This window comes from Lepisosteus platostomus, chromosome 4 (genome assembly GCF_059453375.1).
Source record: "Lepisosteus platostomus isolate fLepPlt1 chromosome 4, fLepPlt1.hap1, whole genome shotgun sequence".
NCBI classification, from domain to species: domain Eukaryota; kingdom Metazoa; phylum Chordata; class Actinopteri; order Semionotiformes; family Lepisosteidae; genus Lepisosteus; species Lepisosteus platostomus.
This window is the reverse complement of record NC_142614.1, coordinates 8,392,575-8,409,711: the sequence shown is the minus strand read 5'-3', so window position 1 is coordinate 8,409,711 and position 17,137 is coordinate 8,392,575. Positions and strand designations below refer to the sequence as shown.

General features: G+C 46.1%; 1 protein-coding gene across 7 annotated transcripts; it reads left to right on the top strand.

Annotated features, from left to right (window-relative positions):
- The first annotated feature begins 258 nt into the window (after window positions 1-258).
- On the top strand, window positions 259-15,607 carry tnk1 (tyrosine kinase, non-receptor, 1). 7 transcript variants are annotated; one of them, XM_088628145.1, is made up of 15 exons: window positions 259-514; window positions 1,217-1,338; window positions 7,553-7,737; window positions 8,207-8,277; window positions 8,650-8,832; window positions 9,495-9,647; window positions 9,823-10,100; window positions 10,360-10,486; window positions 10,731-10,877; window positions 11,080-11,174; window positions 12,016-12,213; window positions 12,410-12,480; window positions 12,813-13,222; window positions 13,311-13,406; window positions 13,696-15,607. In XM_088628145.1, the coding sequence occupies exons 3-15, from the start codon at window positions 7,575-7,577 to the stop codon at window positions 13,816-13,818; spliced, it is 2,115 nt and encodes a 704-aa protein (XP_088484271.1). In that variant the 5' UTR covers window positions 259-514; window positions 1,217-1,338; window positions 7,553-7,574; the 3' UTR covers window positions 13,819-15,607. The 7 variants fall into 7 exon arrangements, with proteins under 7 accessions (XP_088484271.1, XP_088484268.1, XP_088484272.1 ...); XM_088628142.1 differs by having other exon boundaries at window positions 259-925; XM_088628144.1 differs by having other exon boundaries at window positions 260-514; window positions 1,217-1,334.
- Window positions 15,608-17,137: the final 1,530 nt, after the last annotated feature.

Genomic DNA, 17,137 nt, shown 5'->3' with positions numbered 1-17,137 from the left:
TCTAAACCATCAAACTACAGTGCAGTCTGCTAGCCCTATCTTTCGACAAATTCCCTGTTCTGTAAATTTTCAAAGTCTGGCTGGCCACTCACGTCACTTCTTCTGTCTTCAACAGCCAATCACCTCTCAGTCACTCTCCCTTTCTGGCCAATCAATCCCTTCTTTCCCCGCTGTCCCAAAGCAGGACTGGCCAATCCCTATTCAAGTTCCCACCCCGCCCCACCCCTTAGCCAGCTCAAAGGGGGTAAGGAGATTGGCTGATGGTGAGTTCACCTGTGTGGGTGTTCTAGTTGGTGGCAGAGAGACAAGACGAGAGCATCTGTCTTGCAAATTTTTTCGATGTGCCTTTCTCTGTTTGTGGCAGTTCCGCCTTTAAAATGGAAAAACTGAAATGAGGACATTCCAGTTTTGGTCATTGGTACCTGGAGAAAGTAAGGGACCGGCTCACCTGTGGTTGTGCAAGAGAGGGGAAGAGGAGGGAGAGAGAGAAACAGACCGAAAGAAGAAGACCAGGGTAAGAGTGAGAGTGAGTGAGAGCAAAAGAAAAACCCTACAGGTAAACCACCTTTCAAAAACAAAGCAGCAGATAAGAGTTTGTGGGTGTGGGCCAAAGACAGAAGGGAGGAGGAGGGAAAGAAAGAGGTGGAGGAAGATAACATGGATTAGTTTTGACGGAAGAGTCCAGAAAAGAGGAATAGAGAAGACGAAAAAGGATAACAAAATCGGAATAAGAAAAAGCAACAAGGGGGGGCACAAGGTAATGATAGTACAACTGAAAAGGTCAAGAAGGACACCGGCTCACTTTTGAGCAGAACTGGTCGCTATCTTGTCTGGTTTATTGGTGGCAGTACTGGAGTCAGAAGGGAAACGGGAGAGCAGGCGTAAGTGTGGACAGCAGGCTCGAAGCTCAGGGATTTCCTGAAGGGTAAGTTAGTATGTGGAACCGAGTTTCGGCATCCCGCGGCGCACGATTCTACGGAAACCGCCTGGGCCAACGTGCAATAATTTAATCTGACGTTAATGGCACGGGGTTCAGAAATGCACACCACATCCGAAAAACGCAAAAGTTTTTTTTCCCCTCTTTCTTTTAACAGAATACATAACAAATTACAATGACAAAAGTAACATTGTTTCTCTCGCTGGTTCAACAGTGTTTCTGCACCGGGTCATTATTCAAACACCAGCCCTGAAACTTGTTTTTCTTGTTTTTCCGTAGTTCTGCCGTCTTTTAACCCTGCTCCCGTAGTGCGATAAATCAGGTGGCTACTCGCTCGTTTTACCTCTACGGTAGCCACCCGGTCCCTGGACACTTTGAGACAGCACTGAATGTGAAAGTAGGTATGAAAGTGAATTTTATTGTAAATTGCGCGCTAAATCTTGATTAAATTCGCATAGTTGCTTAACTGCAGTGTGGGGCCTGAGAAAGGCAAAAGGTGCTAGTCCTGTGCGACTCGACAGGTGGGAAAAGCAAATGAACATTTAGTACAGTGCCGTAAACCCGAGGTAACATCCGGTCAATCCTATTTCGAAAGACTGATACAATTTATCGACACAAATGTAGTAATATTGACTAGTTCTGTACGTGGATCTAAATACTTAAGTACTATAGGACAGTTAATTCAACGGCTCAAGGCGGACTGTGATCAGTATTTTTGCAAAACGAGATTAAATCCGATGATGCAGCACTTGATACTAATCCAGCGAACGAGAAGAAATTATATCCGACGATATTTCACTTCTGTTGGAGTTCCATTTTTAAAGATTGTCGATTTTCGCTGCGGTTATGCAGTGGCGCCACTGACGAGTTCGCTGTTGCCATAGCAAAACAGTCCCGGCAAGTTACAAACAACCCTTTCTTCCGTTTCGTTTAGGTAGAAAAACTTGTATATGAAGAAAGTAAAGGTAGGAATAACGTAGTCGAGGCCTCGAGAAGAAAAAAAAATAGAAACGTCGAATATCGGAAACGCGGCCTTTTGAAAAGAAGGTCTTCTGGAGTCAGATATAAAGAGCCCTAGTGCGTCTCCTCAGCAAAACAGGTTTGGACTATTAAGAATATTAACACTTCCACTACTATATCTATTGCTAGTGCCAGTACTATATCTGTCATTTCAACTGTGAAACATTAATGAAACAGATTAAGCAAAATATGAACAGGTATTTTTTCTGGCTTGATGACATGGGATTTATCCCAAAAACGTCATTCATCAACAGCACGGGCATATTCCCGGCGTTGTTTTTTCACTTGAAAGAATCACGCAGTCATGTGACCCAGTTATGGGACCCTTCTGCAGAAAGTGAGCTCATCGAGATGTGGATCCGACTATTAATGTGAAGTGGTGGCCTGTGCTCCCTGCATGCTTTAAAAGTTGTACTTCACCCAATAGCAGCAGTGGTCCGTGACCCAGGGAGTGGTGTGGTCCTCAGAAAATATGACCGTGCATATAGACCCAGATTTGACCCTAGATTCATAGTAGATCAATGCAGTGGTCATGCAGAGTTCACATACAAGTTTGCCCTCGAGTGAGGCTTCTGGGGACCCATATCACCCTGCAACTCACAACTGGCAACCCACTGAAGCTAAGCAGGTGTGAGCCTGGTCAGTACCTGCATGGGAGACCTCCTGGGAAAAACTAAGGTTGCTGCTGGAAGAGGTGTTAGTGGGGCCAGCAGGGGGCGCTCACCCTGTGGTCCACGTGGGTCCTAATGCCCCAGTATAGTGATGGGGACACTATACTGTAAACAGGTGCCGTCCTTCGGATGAGACGTAAAACCGAGGTCCTGACTCTCTGTGGTCATTAAAAATCCCAGGGCGTTTCTCGAAAAGAGTAGGGGTGTAACCCCGGCGTCCTGGCCAAATTTCCCATTGGCCTTAATCAATCATGGCCTCCTAATAATCCCCATCTATGAATTGGCTTCATTACTCTCTGCTCTCCTCCCCACTAATAGCTGATGTGTGGTGAGCGTTCTGGCGCACTATGGCTGCCGTCGCATCATCCAGGTGGATGCTGCACATTGGTGGTGGTGGAGGGGAGACCCCATTACCTGTAAAGCGCTTTGAGTGGAGTGTCCAGAAAAGCGCTATATAAGTGTAAGCAATTATTATTATTATTATTATTATTATTATGGGTGGAGGCAGACCTACTAGCATCTTCTGGTAGAGGAATCCGACTGAGTTGAGAGGGTTTACTCTGCAACACCGGCTCAAATCTGGAGCATCCCACGAAGGCAAGAGAGCTCAAGTTTATTTTTTCTTTCTATTCCCTCTGACTGCATGAGATCCTTGGGTTGGTAAATTTGTAAACAAGTGTTTGGCCCTGCCTTGATGAGCACAGGATGAACCCATTACCTGAAACTCAAAAGTTCAAAAGACATTTCCTGAAATACTTCCTGAAATTACACCCATACCAGGGTGTAATTAGTAAAAAACAAGATCAAAACAGATGACGAATTCATGCATGATAAGAATCGGATCTTGTGAGCAGTGCGGGGTAATGATGAGCAATGAACTCACTGACACAGGAAGGAGATTTTTCTTCCTTTTGTGGTGAAAGGATCATTGGAATAAATGAGCAAACCCCATCTTACCCAGTTCTCTAGCAGATCTTTCTCCCAGGAGCTTATTTGAAAAAAAAAAACAGGATGGTTCAAAACATTGCCAGAGTTTTTTCCAGCAATCGGAACAAATTGTTGCCCGCTCCTCCAAGCCTGAGCTGTTTTTTTGAGAGTGCAGTTTGATTTCGGTTGTGCTAAGGGGCCACACCTATACATTAGTTGGATCTCGCCTGAATATCTTGGACTGTAGTGACTGGAAATGACACGGCTCACGCAGAAGTGACTCAGTTTGCTCAGTCAATGGATGTCTGTGCTTGTCGTTGCTTAGAAGTTCCCCAGTGGGAAGCCGAGCTGGAAATAAATCCAGTTTTTATCAAACCTTTGGACGTGGTTTCTTTTGAATTGAGTTAACATCCATTTAGGAGATGGCTTTGGCTTTTCAGCAGACTGGTGCAGTAACTTCCTTCAAACCTTTGGTACTGGAACACCCCAGTGGTCACCAGTTGCTGAAAGCCACTTATCGATGTTGTTGGATCTTCCCTGGGATCCAGCTTCAAACACTATGGCTGGGCTGATCTTGCAGGCAATCCCAAACTTTGCATAAAGATGCATCTCCTATTTTCCCTCTTAAATTCACTTCTTCCTGCGCCCATGAGGTGTTTTTCATTCCTGCTTGCTAATTGATTTAATTGCTAATTCCTCTTGTGTAATTCCCGGCAGTAGGGATACTTCATAGGCTGAATTTACTGGAAAGATTACCTGGCATGACACATAAAGGAGAAACAATAGGAGAGGATTGGCACATTGGTCAGCGTGTTCATAGCTGCTCACAGCACATCCCACCTCCAGAAACTACACCTGTTATACGGAAGCTTTCAAAATTGATTTTCGTATCTCTAGTGTGAAGATGCATTCCTATATGGGTTTTTGTCCGAGAGCTGCCAGCTCTATGCATTGTCAATCACAGGATTAAGATGGGGGCAAAATGCAGAACTTGTGGCTATTTGAAAGAAAAAGTCCTTATTTGCCACCCATCCTGGAGTCTTTTCAAGTTAGGTATGTCTGCATAAAGGCAAAATTTGTTCTGCTGTGTCCGGGAATGCTCAAACTGTTGTGCTGGTGTTCTTATTCAGCAGTTCTGAATTTCATGAATCCGTCTGACCTGCATTGATGAGGAGAAGGTTAATGTAAAAAAAACAGAAGGACTTAATTAAGGTTATAAGCAGACTGTTTCAATATGTTTGTATGTTTGGTTGCTGGAAGCTCATTGATCCAAGGATCTTATTTGTCCATTTCTTGAAGGACCTGTAGTCAAAATGTCTGTAAGCTGTGACATTTTTTCACTTGTTGTGGTTCGAAGGTTGGAGACAGGAGCAGTACAGCAGTGTTAAGTTGGCGCTCACAGTTCTCATGGCTCTTGGGGTCAACTAAGTGGACATGGTGCCATCTGTTGGCTGTGTGACCGTGTATCCGTTCAGGAATGCCCTGTCGGATACAGGGAACGGTTCTCATTCTCTCAAGTCTCCTAGACTCAGAAAAACAACACACACTCATAACCCCACCCCACGGTCTAGAGAAGTGCCGGGGGCCTGCCTGGGCTGGCCTGGATCTCTGCTAAAACAAAGGTGTGAATCCTGGGAATCTGAGCTCTTTTCAGTTGGCATGCTTCAGTCTTTTTAAAGTAGTACCAGCCCTAAAATATGCTTATGTGTGTCTGCTGGTTTTCTTTCTAGCTGTACTCTCATTTAATAATAATTGCTTACATTTATATAGTGCTTTTCTGGACACTCCACTGTAAGCGCAGGTAATGGGGACTCCCCTCCACCACCAGTGTGCATCCCCACCTGGATGATGCGATGGCAGCCATAGTGCGCCAGAACGCACACCACACACCAGCTCTCAGTGGGGAGGCGAGCAGAGTAATGTAGCCAATTCATAGATGGGGATTAAACCCCTACTCTTTTCCAGACATTCCCTGGGATTTTTAATGACCACAGAGAGTCAGGACCTCGGTTTAATGTGTCATCCGAAGGACGGCGTCTTTTTTCAGAATAGTGTCCCCATCATTATACTGGGGCATTAGGACCCACACAGATCTCAGGGAAAGCACCCCCTTACTGGTCCCAAAATACCTCTTCCAGCAGCAACCTTAGTTTTTCCCAGGAGGTCTCCCATCCAGGTACTGACCAGGCTCACACCTGCTGAGCTTCAGTGGGCTGCCAGTTGTGAGTTGCAGGGTGATATGGCTGCTTAATTCGTAATAAAATGAATAATTTGCCAAACTGGACTCTTTTTCAGTTCTTCAGCAACTCGGTAATTCACAGTATCTTGCTGCCAGATATCATGTAACTCAAAATGACCAATTTGTTAGAGGCTATGAACAGTTGACATAAGCAGTATCTGTCCTCGTTGGAATTAAGCCTGGTAAATTGGAGAGGTAGACACAATTCTATCTGGCTGAAATGGTGAACGAGCAAAAGTCTCAGTGCCTGTGGCTCCCATATAAAAGACAGAAGAGAGCCTGTTAATGGTTTGATGTTCACAGATCAGGCATTCTCTCAATGAAAAGAAGCAAAAGCTGTCGTGTTTTTTCCTGGACTATCCAATCATACTTCCATCCAATATCAGAAATTTGCTTTTCCTTCTGAGTGCAGGATAGGACTGAGTGCACTCTCTCTGCACATCTATTTCAGACTGATAGAGAGAGGGACAGTTTAAAGTACCAGCCTAACCTGCATGTCTCTGGGAGGCTGGAGGTAACAGGAGCACCTGGCAGAATATCAAAACAGAATGTGCAAACTTCACACAGAGAAGACTGGAACCAGACTTAGGACCCTGGAGCGATGAGGAAAGAGTATTAACAACCATGCAGTTGAGCTACATTTCGTTCACAGGCGTTTAACTTGGCAGAAATAGATTAACTTCTTAAGAGCGTGCAAAGTTTTTCACATTTTTTGCAACGGGGGACATTTTAAGTGACATTTTAAAGACCAGTTTGACCTTTATTATTACTTCAAGACAAGTTTATTGTAGAAGGTTGAATTTGATGACACTGGTGATAGATTGTTCAAAATGTATTCTGTGTTGATATTGGAGAGTGCTTTTCATTGCCATTATTGTTCTCTGGAATACTTTCTGCGAATAAATAAGTGGAAATTAATACTGCATGTTGGACTTTTGAAAAAACTTTGACATTTGAACAATCTGTTATTCGACATCAACATGTTGAGCTCTGATGGTTTAAATGGGTTTGTTGACCTAAACAGTTCTTGTTATGTCCTTTAAATAATGTGGGTGGTGTTTAAGCTCTAATTACAAGATCAAATCATATGTAATGTGGAAGTTGAAGAGTCGGGTGCTCTTGTTTTTGTGTCCTTTTCCTGCCTGTTGCTTTTGTGAACCTCCTTGCTCATAGCTCAGCTGTTTCTCACTTAATGATCCTGTCGAACCGGTATTTCCTCCCTGACAACCTGCAGAAAAATGCTTTGTGAAACTGAGAAAACATTTATACGATCTTTGGTGCATTGTATTTTTGGATCTACTTCAACATGCTTTCTGTTTATTTCTTTTCTGTAATTCACTTGGAAATATGCTGAAATATGGAGTAGGCTCCGCCAACTAAGGCCCGCTTATTCCCAGCTTCCTTTAGCGACTTTTACCTGCTGTCTGTGAGATTCCAATCAAAGCTAAATGCGCCATTGACGGGAATATTTAAAGAGTTATTGCAAAGTTTTAAGTTTGCCAGTTCCCCCAAAACCATGGCTTCACATCTCAAGACCACCTCTCTCCTCTTTCTGCTGCCGATATTTGTGCCCTGTCCCCTTCCTTGTGTTGAAATTGATGTTTAGCAACATTTTAAGGTGGATCTGAAAGACCTCATCTTCACCTTGAGCTGGGGATTTGGGGATCAGTTTACAACTGATAACGCGTCACACGGTCATGCTGCATCAGTATATATACAGTCCATGTGATAAATGCAGTTTCTCTCGGTCTGTGCCAGGAGTGAAGTGCCCGTGCATGCCATGCTGATGGACCAGGACACTCAATGGTTGTACCAGGTCCTACTGGAGATCCAGCTGGAGAGGTTCTACCTGCTGATCCGGGACAACCTCAACGTGACGCGCATCGAGCACTTCACCTACGTCAAAGATGCTGACCTCGAGCAGATAGGTATCGGAAAACCTGGTGAGTCCACAGCTGCTGTGGTCGGAAACTGTTTGGACACACAAGCTTGCCAACACATGCGAAAATCCAGCACCGCCACTCATCCAGCACAAACACCCACATACAGAAAAGGCCTCCCCTGCATTTTCCTGAAGAATCCTGCCAAGTTGCCCCCAATTTCCAAAAGAGCTGTTTGTCCCACCCCTAATTTATAATGGAAACTTCCCAAGTCTATTTTTTGTGATTTTGCAGCTGTTGGCATAGCCAAATGCAGAAGGACAACAGCAAACTACCATGATGTTATAATGTTATAATGAGCTGAGAGGTACAGTGCCTATTTACTGCCAAGACAACGTGGTGCTGTGTCCAGTTTGTTCAGCATGCATGTCGGGGACCATTGATTGTAGCATCTAACTGTGATATCTGTGTGCTAGAATTGTGAGGACATATAAGCAGAAATCTCAAATGATGATGTCCCGGTGTTTTCCAGGTCAGAGACGGCTGTGGGACGCAGTTAAGAAGTATAAGATAGCCCTTCGCAATCGCTCACGGATACCCAAGGTACAGTGTCATCATCACGACGTATAGGAATGTTAATATAACTCTGGGAAGTTTATTTCATTTTAGCATGTATTAATCAGTGTTGTGAATTATATTAACCCAATGTTCCTTGGCCCCTGGTTTTATTCCATTATGAATTTTCTCTTCACTTCACTGGATTTGATTCCAGGCATTCCTCCAGGAAACTCCTCTTTGAGCGACACAGTGTCTTCCTCTTTGCCTATTGAGGGAAGCAGGAGGAGGCTGAGAAAAGTTGTACATGAACTTACCCCATCACATGTTGTTCTTGACCTCTAACCTCCATCCAGTGAAAAGGCGCCCTGTCTTTTCCCAGCATTCTTGAATCTACATTTCACCGCCACCTTCTTGCAGGTGTTCAGTGGGCGGAGCCAGGAGCACTATGACCAATCAGGAGGCAGTGCGGGACAACCAGAGGTCGGGCGGTCCCTGGCCTGCCTGATCCCGGACCGTGATCTGACGTTGTGCGAGAAGCTGGGCAGTGGCTCATTTGGGGTAGTGAAGAGGGGCGAGTGGAGAACGCCCACTGGCAGAGTGGTGAGTGGGACAATATAGTAAGAGGGTGATAAGGGATGGGAGGAGACAATATATCTAACCTCTTCTATTTGCAGATCCCATTTATGTCTGTGGTCCTTTGCACAGGTTAAAACTTGGTGTTTAACTTGAAAGGTGTTCAGTGTCCATTCATGGTCCATTTATATAGCACTCTCTAGAGGTAGGAGATGGCCCAGTTAGTCCCCCACTGAAGTGCACCTCCTCTGAGGGGTGGCAACCCCATTTTGCTCAGACTCTCAGCAGATGACAGAGAGAAGAGAGGAATTATAGCACTTAGCCAGTTCTACTTGAAAGGGGAGTGTAGGCAGGACCCTGCTATGAATCCTGTAATGGAATGTAATCGGGACTCTTTATGAACGGCCCATCTACTGTAAGTCCTTACTCTCTATTGTCTCCTGGCAACAGATGAAAGCTTTAGACTGAAAATCTGGGATCACAAAGCAGAGAGAGTGTATACCACCTGCTGGTTTACTAGCAGCATTGCACTCACTGCAGAGGAATTCTCTTTTTCACTCTCAGCACTGACCAGGCCCCCTGAACTGGGTTTCTTAGATCTGTTTGGTTAAGACCTTCAATCTCTGTCACTGTGCGTCCTGACCCCCTCTCGATCCCTTTCTCACGCCCCTTCTTTTCCTCTCTTTCAGATCAATGTTGCAGTGAAGTCCCTTCGGACAGACATGTCCAGAGAGACAGACACTCTGACAGACTTCTTGCAGGAAGTAACCATCATGCAGACCCTGGACCACCCCAACATAATTAGACTGTATGGAGTGGTGCTCACACAGCCTCTGAAGATGGTAATACCTGGTGCTCTGATACGCACACTAAAATACACTGGTACCACTGATACACTAATGGGCTGACTCAGTAACACACAAATATACTGATCGACTGACAGGCTAGAGCATTGATATGCAGAGACACGGAGGAAGTGAGAAACCGATCCTTGCTCCCTTCTTATGTCTTCTCCAGGTGACAGAGTTGGCCCCCCTGGGTGCTCTGTACGACACGCTAAGAGCGCGGTGTGGAGAGTTTCCCCTGGCACGGCTGTGGCTCTTTGCCACCCAGCTGGCAGCAGGCATGGCGTACTTGGAGTCCCAGCGCTTCCTGCACAGAGACCTGGCAGCCCGGAACGTGCTGCTGGCCTCGCGGGAGCTGGTCAAGATAGGGGACTTCGGGCTGATGAAGGGACTGAGCACCGAAAGAGACCACTACGTCATGAACACCCATCGCAGGATACCCTTCGCATGGTACTTCCCGGGCAACATCTCTCCCTCTTTGTTTCTTTCTCTGCCTGCACCTTTCTGTCTGCCCGTACCTCCGTCTACACCATCGGTCTCTCACTCCCTAGTGGTCTGTGCCTCTGCTTCTGTCAGTCGGTCCGTCTCCACTCTCGCACTCCAGTTCTCCCACCCTCTCAGTTTTCTCTTGCTTCCTGGTTCTGGCTCTTTCCCACTCTTCGTCTCGCCCACGCTCCCTCATTCTCCTCGTTCACCCTCACTCTCTCAGGTGTGCGCCGGAGAGTCTGAAGACGGGAACGTTCTCTCACTCCTCGGATGTGTGGATGTACGGAGTGACTCTATGGGAGATGTTTACTTACTGCCAGGAGCCATGGCTGGGTCTATCAGGGCGACAGGTAACCCGTATCCTGCTGTTTGAGCTCGTCAGACACACAGACGTATAACCGACTACAGGGATAGTAGCATGTTCGAAAAGGGGGGGGAAGGGACACATTTCCCGGATTTACCATTTTGCACAGGCTGGTTTTTTTTTTACAGCTGAACCAGAAATGAGTATTTCCACCAGTTCTTCAGTGGACGCTGAAGACAGCAGTGTGTGTGACAGGCCTGGTGATGCCTGTCTCTCTCTCTCCCTTCCAGATCCTGTGGAAGGTGGAGAGGGAAGGAGAGCGCCTGCCTCGGGCCCCGGACTGTCCTCAGGAGATGTACGCGGTGATGAGGAAGTGCTGGGCCTCCAACCCCAGTGAGCGGCCCTCCTTCTCGGCCCTCAGCTCGTTAGTGGCCGAGGTAGCGGCCGCGACACTCCCCACCACACCCCTCATTCCCATCCTGCTCCGCCAGTTCACCCTCACTCCTCCCTCTCCCTCTCCGGCTCTGCACCCCTCTCAGCTCAAGCTCCCCTGACCCCGTTCCACTCTCCCAGCTCACCCTCTCGCTCCACCCTCGTCTGATTCCCATCGCCGCCGATTTATTGACTCTCCCTTTCCAGGCTCAGCCCATGGAGGTTTGCGCTCTCAGGGACTTTAACGAACCCAGGAAGCTGCGCCTGCAAGCCAACGACGTCATCACTGTGGTCGACCATGGGTGAGAGAGAGAGGGTTGCAGAAGTGGGACTCGAGAGCCCAGTCTCCCAGGCCCAGGTTTGCCCAGAAAGAGCTGGGCAAAATTACAGCCCATTTCCACGGGCGTTGTCTTTAATGAAAAAGACTGATAATCCTTGATGGAATTAACCTTAACATTAGCTAGCTGTTCAAATACATTAGACGATATAGTCGAAAAGCATGCAACAATGTTGAAAATGTTTTAGATTGTAATTTCTTCACATGAAAAGCTTAAAATTGCATGGGGTAAGTAGTCTGGTGCGTGACTTCAGGAAAAGCATGAAGCTTGTGGTTTTGCAAAAACTGCTGTTGGCATGTTCCTCACATTTTTCTATTATTGTTATTGCACATTCGAGTTTTTACAACTGACCACTTGATCTGTACTGCTTTGATTCTATTCCATATCAGATTCGTTAAATGGGTGGTACGGTGGTGTGGCTGTTGCCATTGTTTGGGTTCAGTTCCAGAAGGGGGTGTCCTCATGCCTCTGTGGTTTTTCGCTTGGTACTTTGGTGTGCTCACATCTTCCAATCACTGGCAAATTGGCATCTCTATAATGTTCCAGATACATGGTGAGCCTGCTATGGAATGCAAATCTTACGAGCAATAAGCTCTTTTTGCTCATGAAAGGATGGATGGATGAATGAATGAAACATTGAATTGTTTATTGAACATTTATTGTTTATTTCCTGCTGAGTTTCAAGTTAAAATGCATGGACAAGTTAAAAGGATTCGACTGTGTCTTGTGCCATTTTGCATTTTGCTGTGTCTTCACCCTGTTTCCCTGTGGTCTTATTGTGCTCTCCCGTTCCCCTCTCCTTCAGACTGGAGATGCTCGAGTGGCGTGGCCAGAATCAGAGCACCCTGGCTGTGGGATGGTTCCCCCCTTCCCTGGTGGCACCCACTGTGCCCACTCCCAGTTCCCTGCTCATCAGCGCCCCCCTGAGGAATACCCTGGTCCATACTGGCCATGGAGACATGCGCCTAGAGCGCAGCTGGGGCTTCCCCAACCGCCCGGATGAGTTAGTTTCACCACCCTCTTGCTTTGTTGTGTCATATTGTCACTGCGCTGTGCCTCACTGCTTTCTGGGCTTTATAGTGCTGTGTCTTTCATGCGTGTGTTTATTGACTCTCCCAGTGCTGGATGGGAAAACAGTGGGTAGAAAAAGACTCTCCGATTTGTACAACTGAATTGCTCAGCTTGTCATTCATTGGCAGGAATTACTCAAGGCACTCTGGGAACAAGAAGGACAGGGAGAGGGAGCCCTCCAACCTGGGGAGAATGGCAGGTACAGTCATTCATGTGCATGATATTACTTCTTTGAGGACTGATTTTTTTAGACAGCAGATTGGCACAAAGAGCAGATCCCAATATAAGAATACAGAAGGGTGTGCTTAAAACTCATGGTATGGTCCATGTGTAAGTCCAAGTATTATTATTTTTTTTCCCTTATAAATAATTGTTTAAACTTTGCAAGCCAGAGTAACAGCTTGAACAAAATCTAGGTTTTACGATTATTACAAAATATTGATTTTCCGATCAATACGATGAGACCTCGGGTTTTCTTTGGTTGTGATGTATGTGTAGTGTTTTGATGGTTTATGGCTATTATCTTTCCAGGCCTGTCCAGGAGCCTGGAGTCAGTGCTGGACGGGCCCAGGGGAGGTGGCCCACGTGCCCAGGATGTGCACCCTGATCCCAAAAGGCATCCAGACCCCAAGGGTCCTAGTGTCCCTCCCCCAGACACGCAGCGTCTTAGTGATGCCCCACCACCCCGCCCGCCATTGCCCAGCATCAAGCACTTCAAGATTCCCCCACAGAGCCGTGATCGCCGAATGGCACTAAACCAGATTCCTGGCTTTTGGGTCCCACAGCAGACCCAGGCCAGACTGGAGAACACCAGCCAGCAGGAGAGCTCGGCTTGCAATCTGACCAAAATGGCACACCTCGCCCGGTCCACGCCACAGCTGGACAACCACAGTGAGGTGCACCCCCCGCTGGCAAATGAGAGGAGCTCCATTATTGCTCAGGTCTGTCTGTAATTTCAGCTCCGAGATCTGTGAGTTCTCCCCAGTGGTTGGCCTGTAAACACTTCTTCCCTTCTCTTCAATTGGCCAGGTGCAGGCTGCGGTGCATGGAGTGACTATTGAGGAGTGTCAAGATGCCCTTCGGCGCCACGACTGGAACCCTGTCAAAGCAGAACAATACCTCAAGGTATTTCTGCCTCTCTGTCTCGGTGTCATACTCTTTCCATCTGTCTTACTCGCTCATTCTCACACTTTCTCTCTCATTGCTGTACCTCACATTGTCAGTGTCAGTTCCATTCTCTCGTTGTCTCACACTCATTTTATCCCCCTGTCTTTAACAACCACTGTCTCATGCTGTCCCAGTCTGTCAAGAGTCACACCATTTGACTGTCTCACACCCTTACCGTCTCAGTTGGCTGCCATTGTGTGACGCACATTAACCCAGTCTCACTCTCATTGTTGCTCTCTTTCCCAAGACAGAGCAGCTGTATTTCATGTGCCATCACTCCAGAGAGAACTGTCGGAGGATCCTGGCCAGGTTCCAGTGGAACTTGCAAGCAGCCAGCCGATACATGTTGCAGGACAGACAGGCCCTATGACCAAAAGAGTAAAACAGGGGGGGAAGCGGTCTCTGATCTTACAGTAGAAGTGCTGATCTCTACGGCCATCTCCATCCTCCAGCCTCCTTGGACTTTGTTTCTCTCAATCTTGGCCCGTGCCAGTGTCTTCAAGGCTGCTCTCAACCAATTGTCGAAACTTTGATCTCAGAGCTAATAATTTGACTGTGCATCCTTTTCATGGCGAAAATCTGTGATCTTCTCCTACCTAGTGTGGCCTGGTGTTGTTAATACCTGAACTGCAGTGTTGCTTGTTTAAAGCAGGCCTGGGCATAACCTCCCAGAGTTGCACACTTGTCCATCAGCAGGATCGCGTCTGTGATAAATAAAGCTCTGTGCAATAATGACCTCGGCAGATGGAGTGAAACAATGCACCCAACAAAGGGGAAGTCTCTGCAGCAAAAGGCAATGCTGTGAGGCACTTTAGCACCACCAATCCCTGGACTTTCTGATAACCTTGCTAACATTGTCTACTGGAACAGAAACTGCTGGACCATTACTTCTCAGCATGACGCCAAGTGAAGGTTATACTACTAAGCAGATGGGATAGGATGGGGCTATATCTGAAATATCTCTCAACCTTGAGGACTGCATCACGCAATGCCCTGTTAAGCGGTTAATCATCTTTTATTTACCAAAGACATGACAGCTGGGAGACAGATTCCATTTTTGCCACATGCAAAAGCCCACATACATTAGCTGGGGCATCCTAACGTCCCCCGTCAGTCGTGGGCGGTCAGTATGGCGCGATCCTACGGCAGCTGCCAAGGTGAACTGTTGGATCGTGTGCTCGTCAAACGCTAGAATGTGCAGCGGGGAGAGAAAAACTGTAAGGTGGGTAAAAAAGTGACACTCTTGCTGTGTACAAGACATTACCCTGGTCCTGATATGTAGGATTCATGTAATCATCATCAGCACATTTTCATCACAGGGCCTGTGGAAGGAATGGTAATATATCATTGGGGTTTTCTGTTGAGTAATCCATTGTGTATTTTTTGAGTAATATATTGCACATTTTACTGTGATGCCACAGTGCAGTCCAGTTTTAACCTCAATTATTCTGGGACTAGAATACCAGGAAACCTTGTAGGACAGATTTAACTTTATCTGCGTCTAAAGGCTCTTGTTACTCAAGGCAGTCTACTGGTAGCTTTTGTACCTTATCACCGTGTCCTGCTAAGTTGCCTTTTGTAACACTGCCAGCAATCCTATTCCTATTAGTCATGCACCTAACAATCAATAATTAGCCATCACTTACCTGTTAATAATCATGAGTCTCTGTTCAGAAGTGAAAAAGGGTAGAAAAAGACAAATGCTGTTGCTCAGGCACAAAGCTTTTTTGTTTTCTTGTGACATTCTCAAAATGCAGTGGGTTTGCTGCGTTTAAAGGAGAAGTGGTGTAATGGGTAAAATCCCCATGATGACATCAGATTTACAGGCAAAGCATTGCAGTTATTAGTGTTGCCATGTAGCAAGGGCCAATCTGAGACACTTCTGCTCCTCCTGGGTTTCTAAGTGTTTGTCCCACTCCAGGGACTGAGCAGCAACTCGATGCGATTGTGGGGCTCTAAGAACTGAAGTGGGTGCAGGAGTACGGCATGGTCTGCATTACTATTACTTTTTAAATTATAATGTTAATAACAGATGTAAATAATAGGTGTTTCCACTTTGAACTGTGTTTTAAGATATTCAATTTGAGAAACCAGGTATACTGTATATCTGATCTGACTCATAAGATCTGTTCCTAAAATTAAAATTATTTTCTTTTAAACTGTGTTCCGGTCTCTTTTTCTGTTTTCTTTGTGGACACGCAAATCTAAATTTCTAAATGTTAGATTTAGCAATTTAAAAAATATAATTTTTTTAAAATCATTTTTGCTTACTTCTTGTTCTTTAAAGGCTATTGGAGGGAGGGCCCTTGACAATTGGACCTTGAGAATCCCTTCCTTTTCCATGTTTTGTAGGGGACTTCAGTTTAGAGGCCTCAGGTTCACATGACCCTCATGTTGGGGGCAGGGAGACAGAGTATTAGTATTTTAGCCTCCCCATCTTAGCCTATGCAACAGTGATTTCAGCAGCTCACGCATCTGAGCTCCCACTTCCTTGAACCCTAAACCCCTTTTCCCAGACCTTGATACCTAGCAGTATAGCTACACTATCCCAAACTGTCCCAATTTTCTTTTGGAATAAGGTGAAGTTCCCTGTTCTAGTATTTTCAATGTAATGTTTAAAACTAAAGTAAAAAAAGTGTAGTATTACATTTCTTTTAACCTGTGCTTTCATTGGTTGACACTGCACACAGAATGCTGTATCAATCTGGGACCTAAAGCAAATAAAGCCCCATGTAGCAGTTTGAAAGCAGCAGGGTTTTGTTACAAATAATGGGATTGCAGGGCACATCAAAAAGCCTGAAGTTAATGCCCAGTACTCCAGCTGGGTAGCTTGCAGACTATTTTGGGAACTGCTTTCCTTGATCAGATGACTGTGAAAAGTAGAAAGAATTTCTCTGGGTAAAATCTCAATTTGTTTTAAAAAAAAACATACTTGGTTTCAGTTTTTTTCTCTGGATCATAATAAATTTAAATTGGAATGTTTCTCACTGACTGCCTGCGCAATAACGATTTTGCCGTAACGGTCTGGATTACACAGGCCAAGACCTTGTACAGTCCCTGTTGAATCCTATTAGCTTCCACTAGAGGGTGTTGTGTTCTTTGTGTGCAGAGCTCTACAGAACCAAAACACCGTGCTGCTTGGCTTTGGGAGAAGGCAGGAACCAGGACTAACATCAGATTTTCCAATTGTTTCCAGCTGTTTTAGCTAAGAGGCCTCTGTAAATGCCCACCTCCTCCTCTTCTCACATTATTACATTTGGTCTTGAAATACTGGCAGAGCCTTGAGGCCTCGTCAGATCCACACCCATTTCTAATGTGGAGGCCGTTGAGCCCCGGGTCAATACCTCAGGCGGGAAGGAGTCTGACCTGGACAAGGAACACCTGGCGGAAGCCGCCACAGTGTTTCAAGAAGGGCAACGACAACGGGCCTCACCCCGAACAGGCAGAAATACTGACTGCAGCATTGTCAAGCTGTAACATCATGTACAACACCTGCAAACGTCTATGAGCCATCACATTCAATTGTTTAACAGGATCTGTAGACAGGTTTGATCTGCAGAGCCGAATCCGGACTACAATGGAAGGGGGCTCCTGCGGACTTCCCATGGAGTCGCACCAGTGTGCAATTTGCTCACGGCGAGTACACACGGTGCACTCAGTGCCAAGCCCTGCAGTCTAGCAGGCCTAAC

Excerpts from the sequence above, each read along its gene's own strand:
- tnk1 (XM_088628145.1), top strand. The coding sequence starts at position 7,575 with ATGCTGATGGACCAGGACACTCAATGGTTGTACCAGGTCCTACTGGAG. Across the intron at positions 11,175-12,015 it reads ATCACTGTGGTCGACCATGG|ACTGGAGATGCTCGAGTGGC; the intron begins GTGAGAGAGAGA and ends CCTCTCCTTCAG. Across the intron at positions 12,214-12,409 it reads TTCCCCAACCGCCCGGATGA|GAATTACTCAAGGCACTCTG; the intron begins GTTAGTTTCACC and ends ATTCATTGGCAG.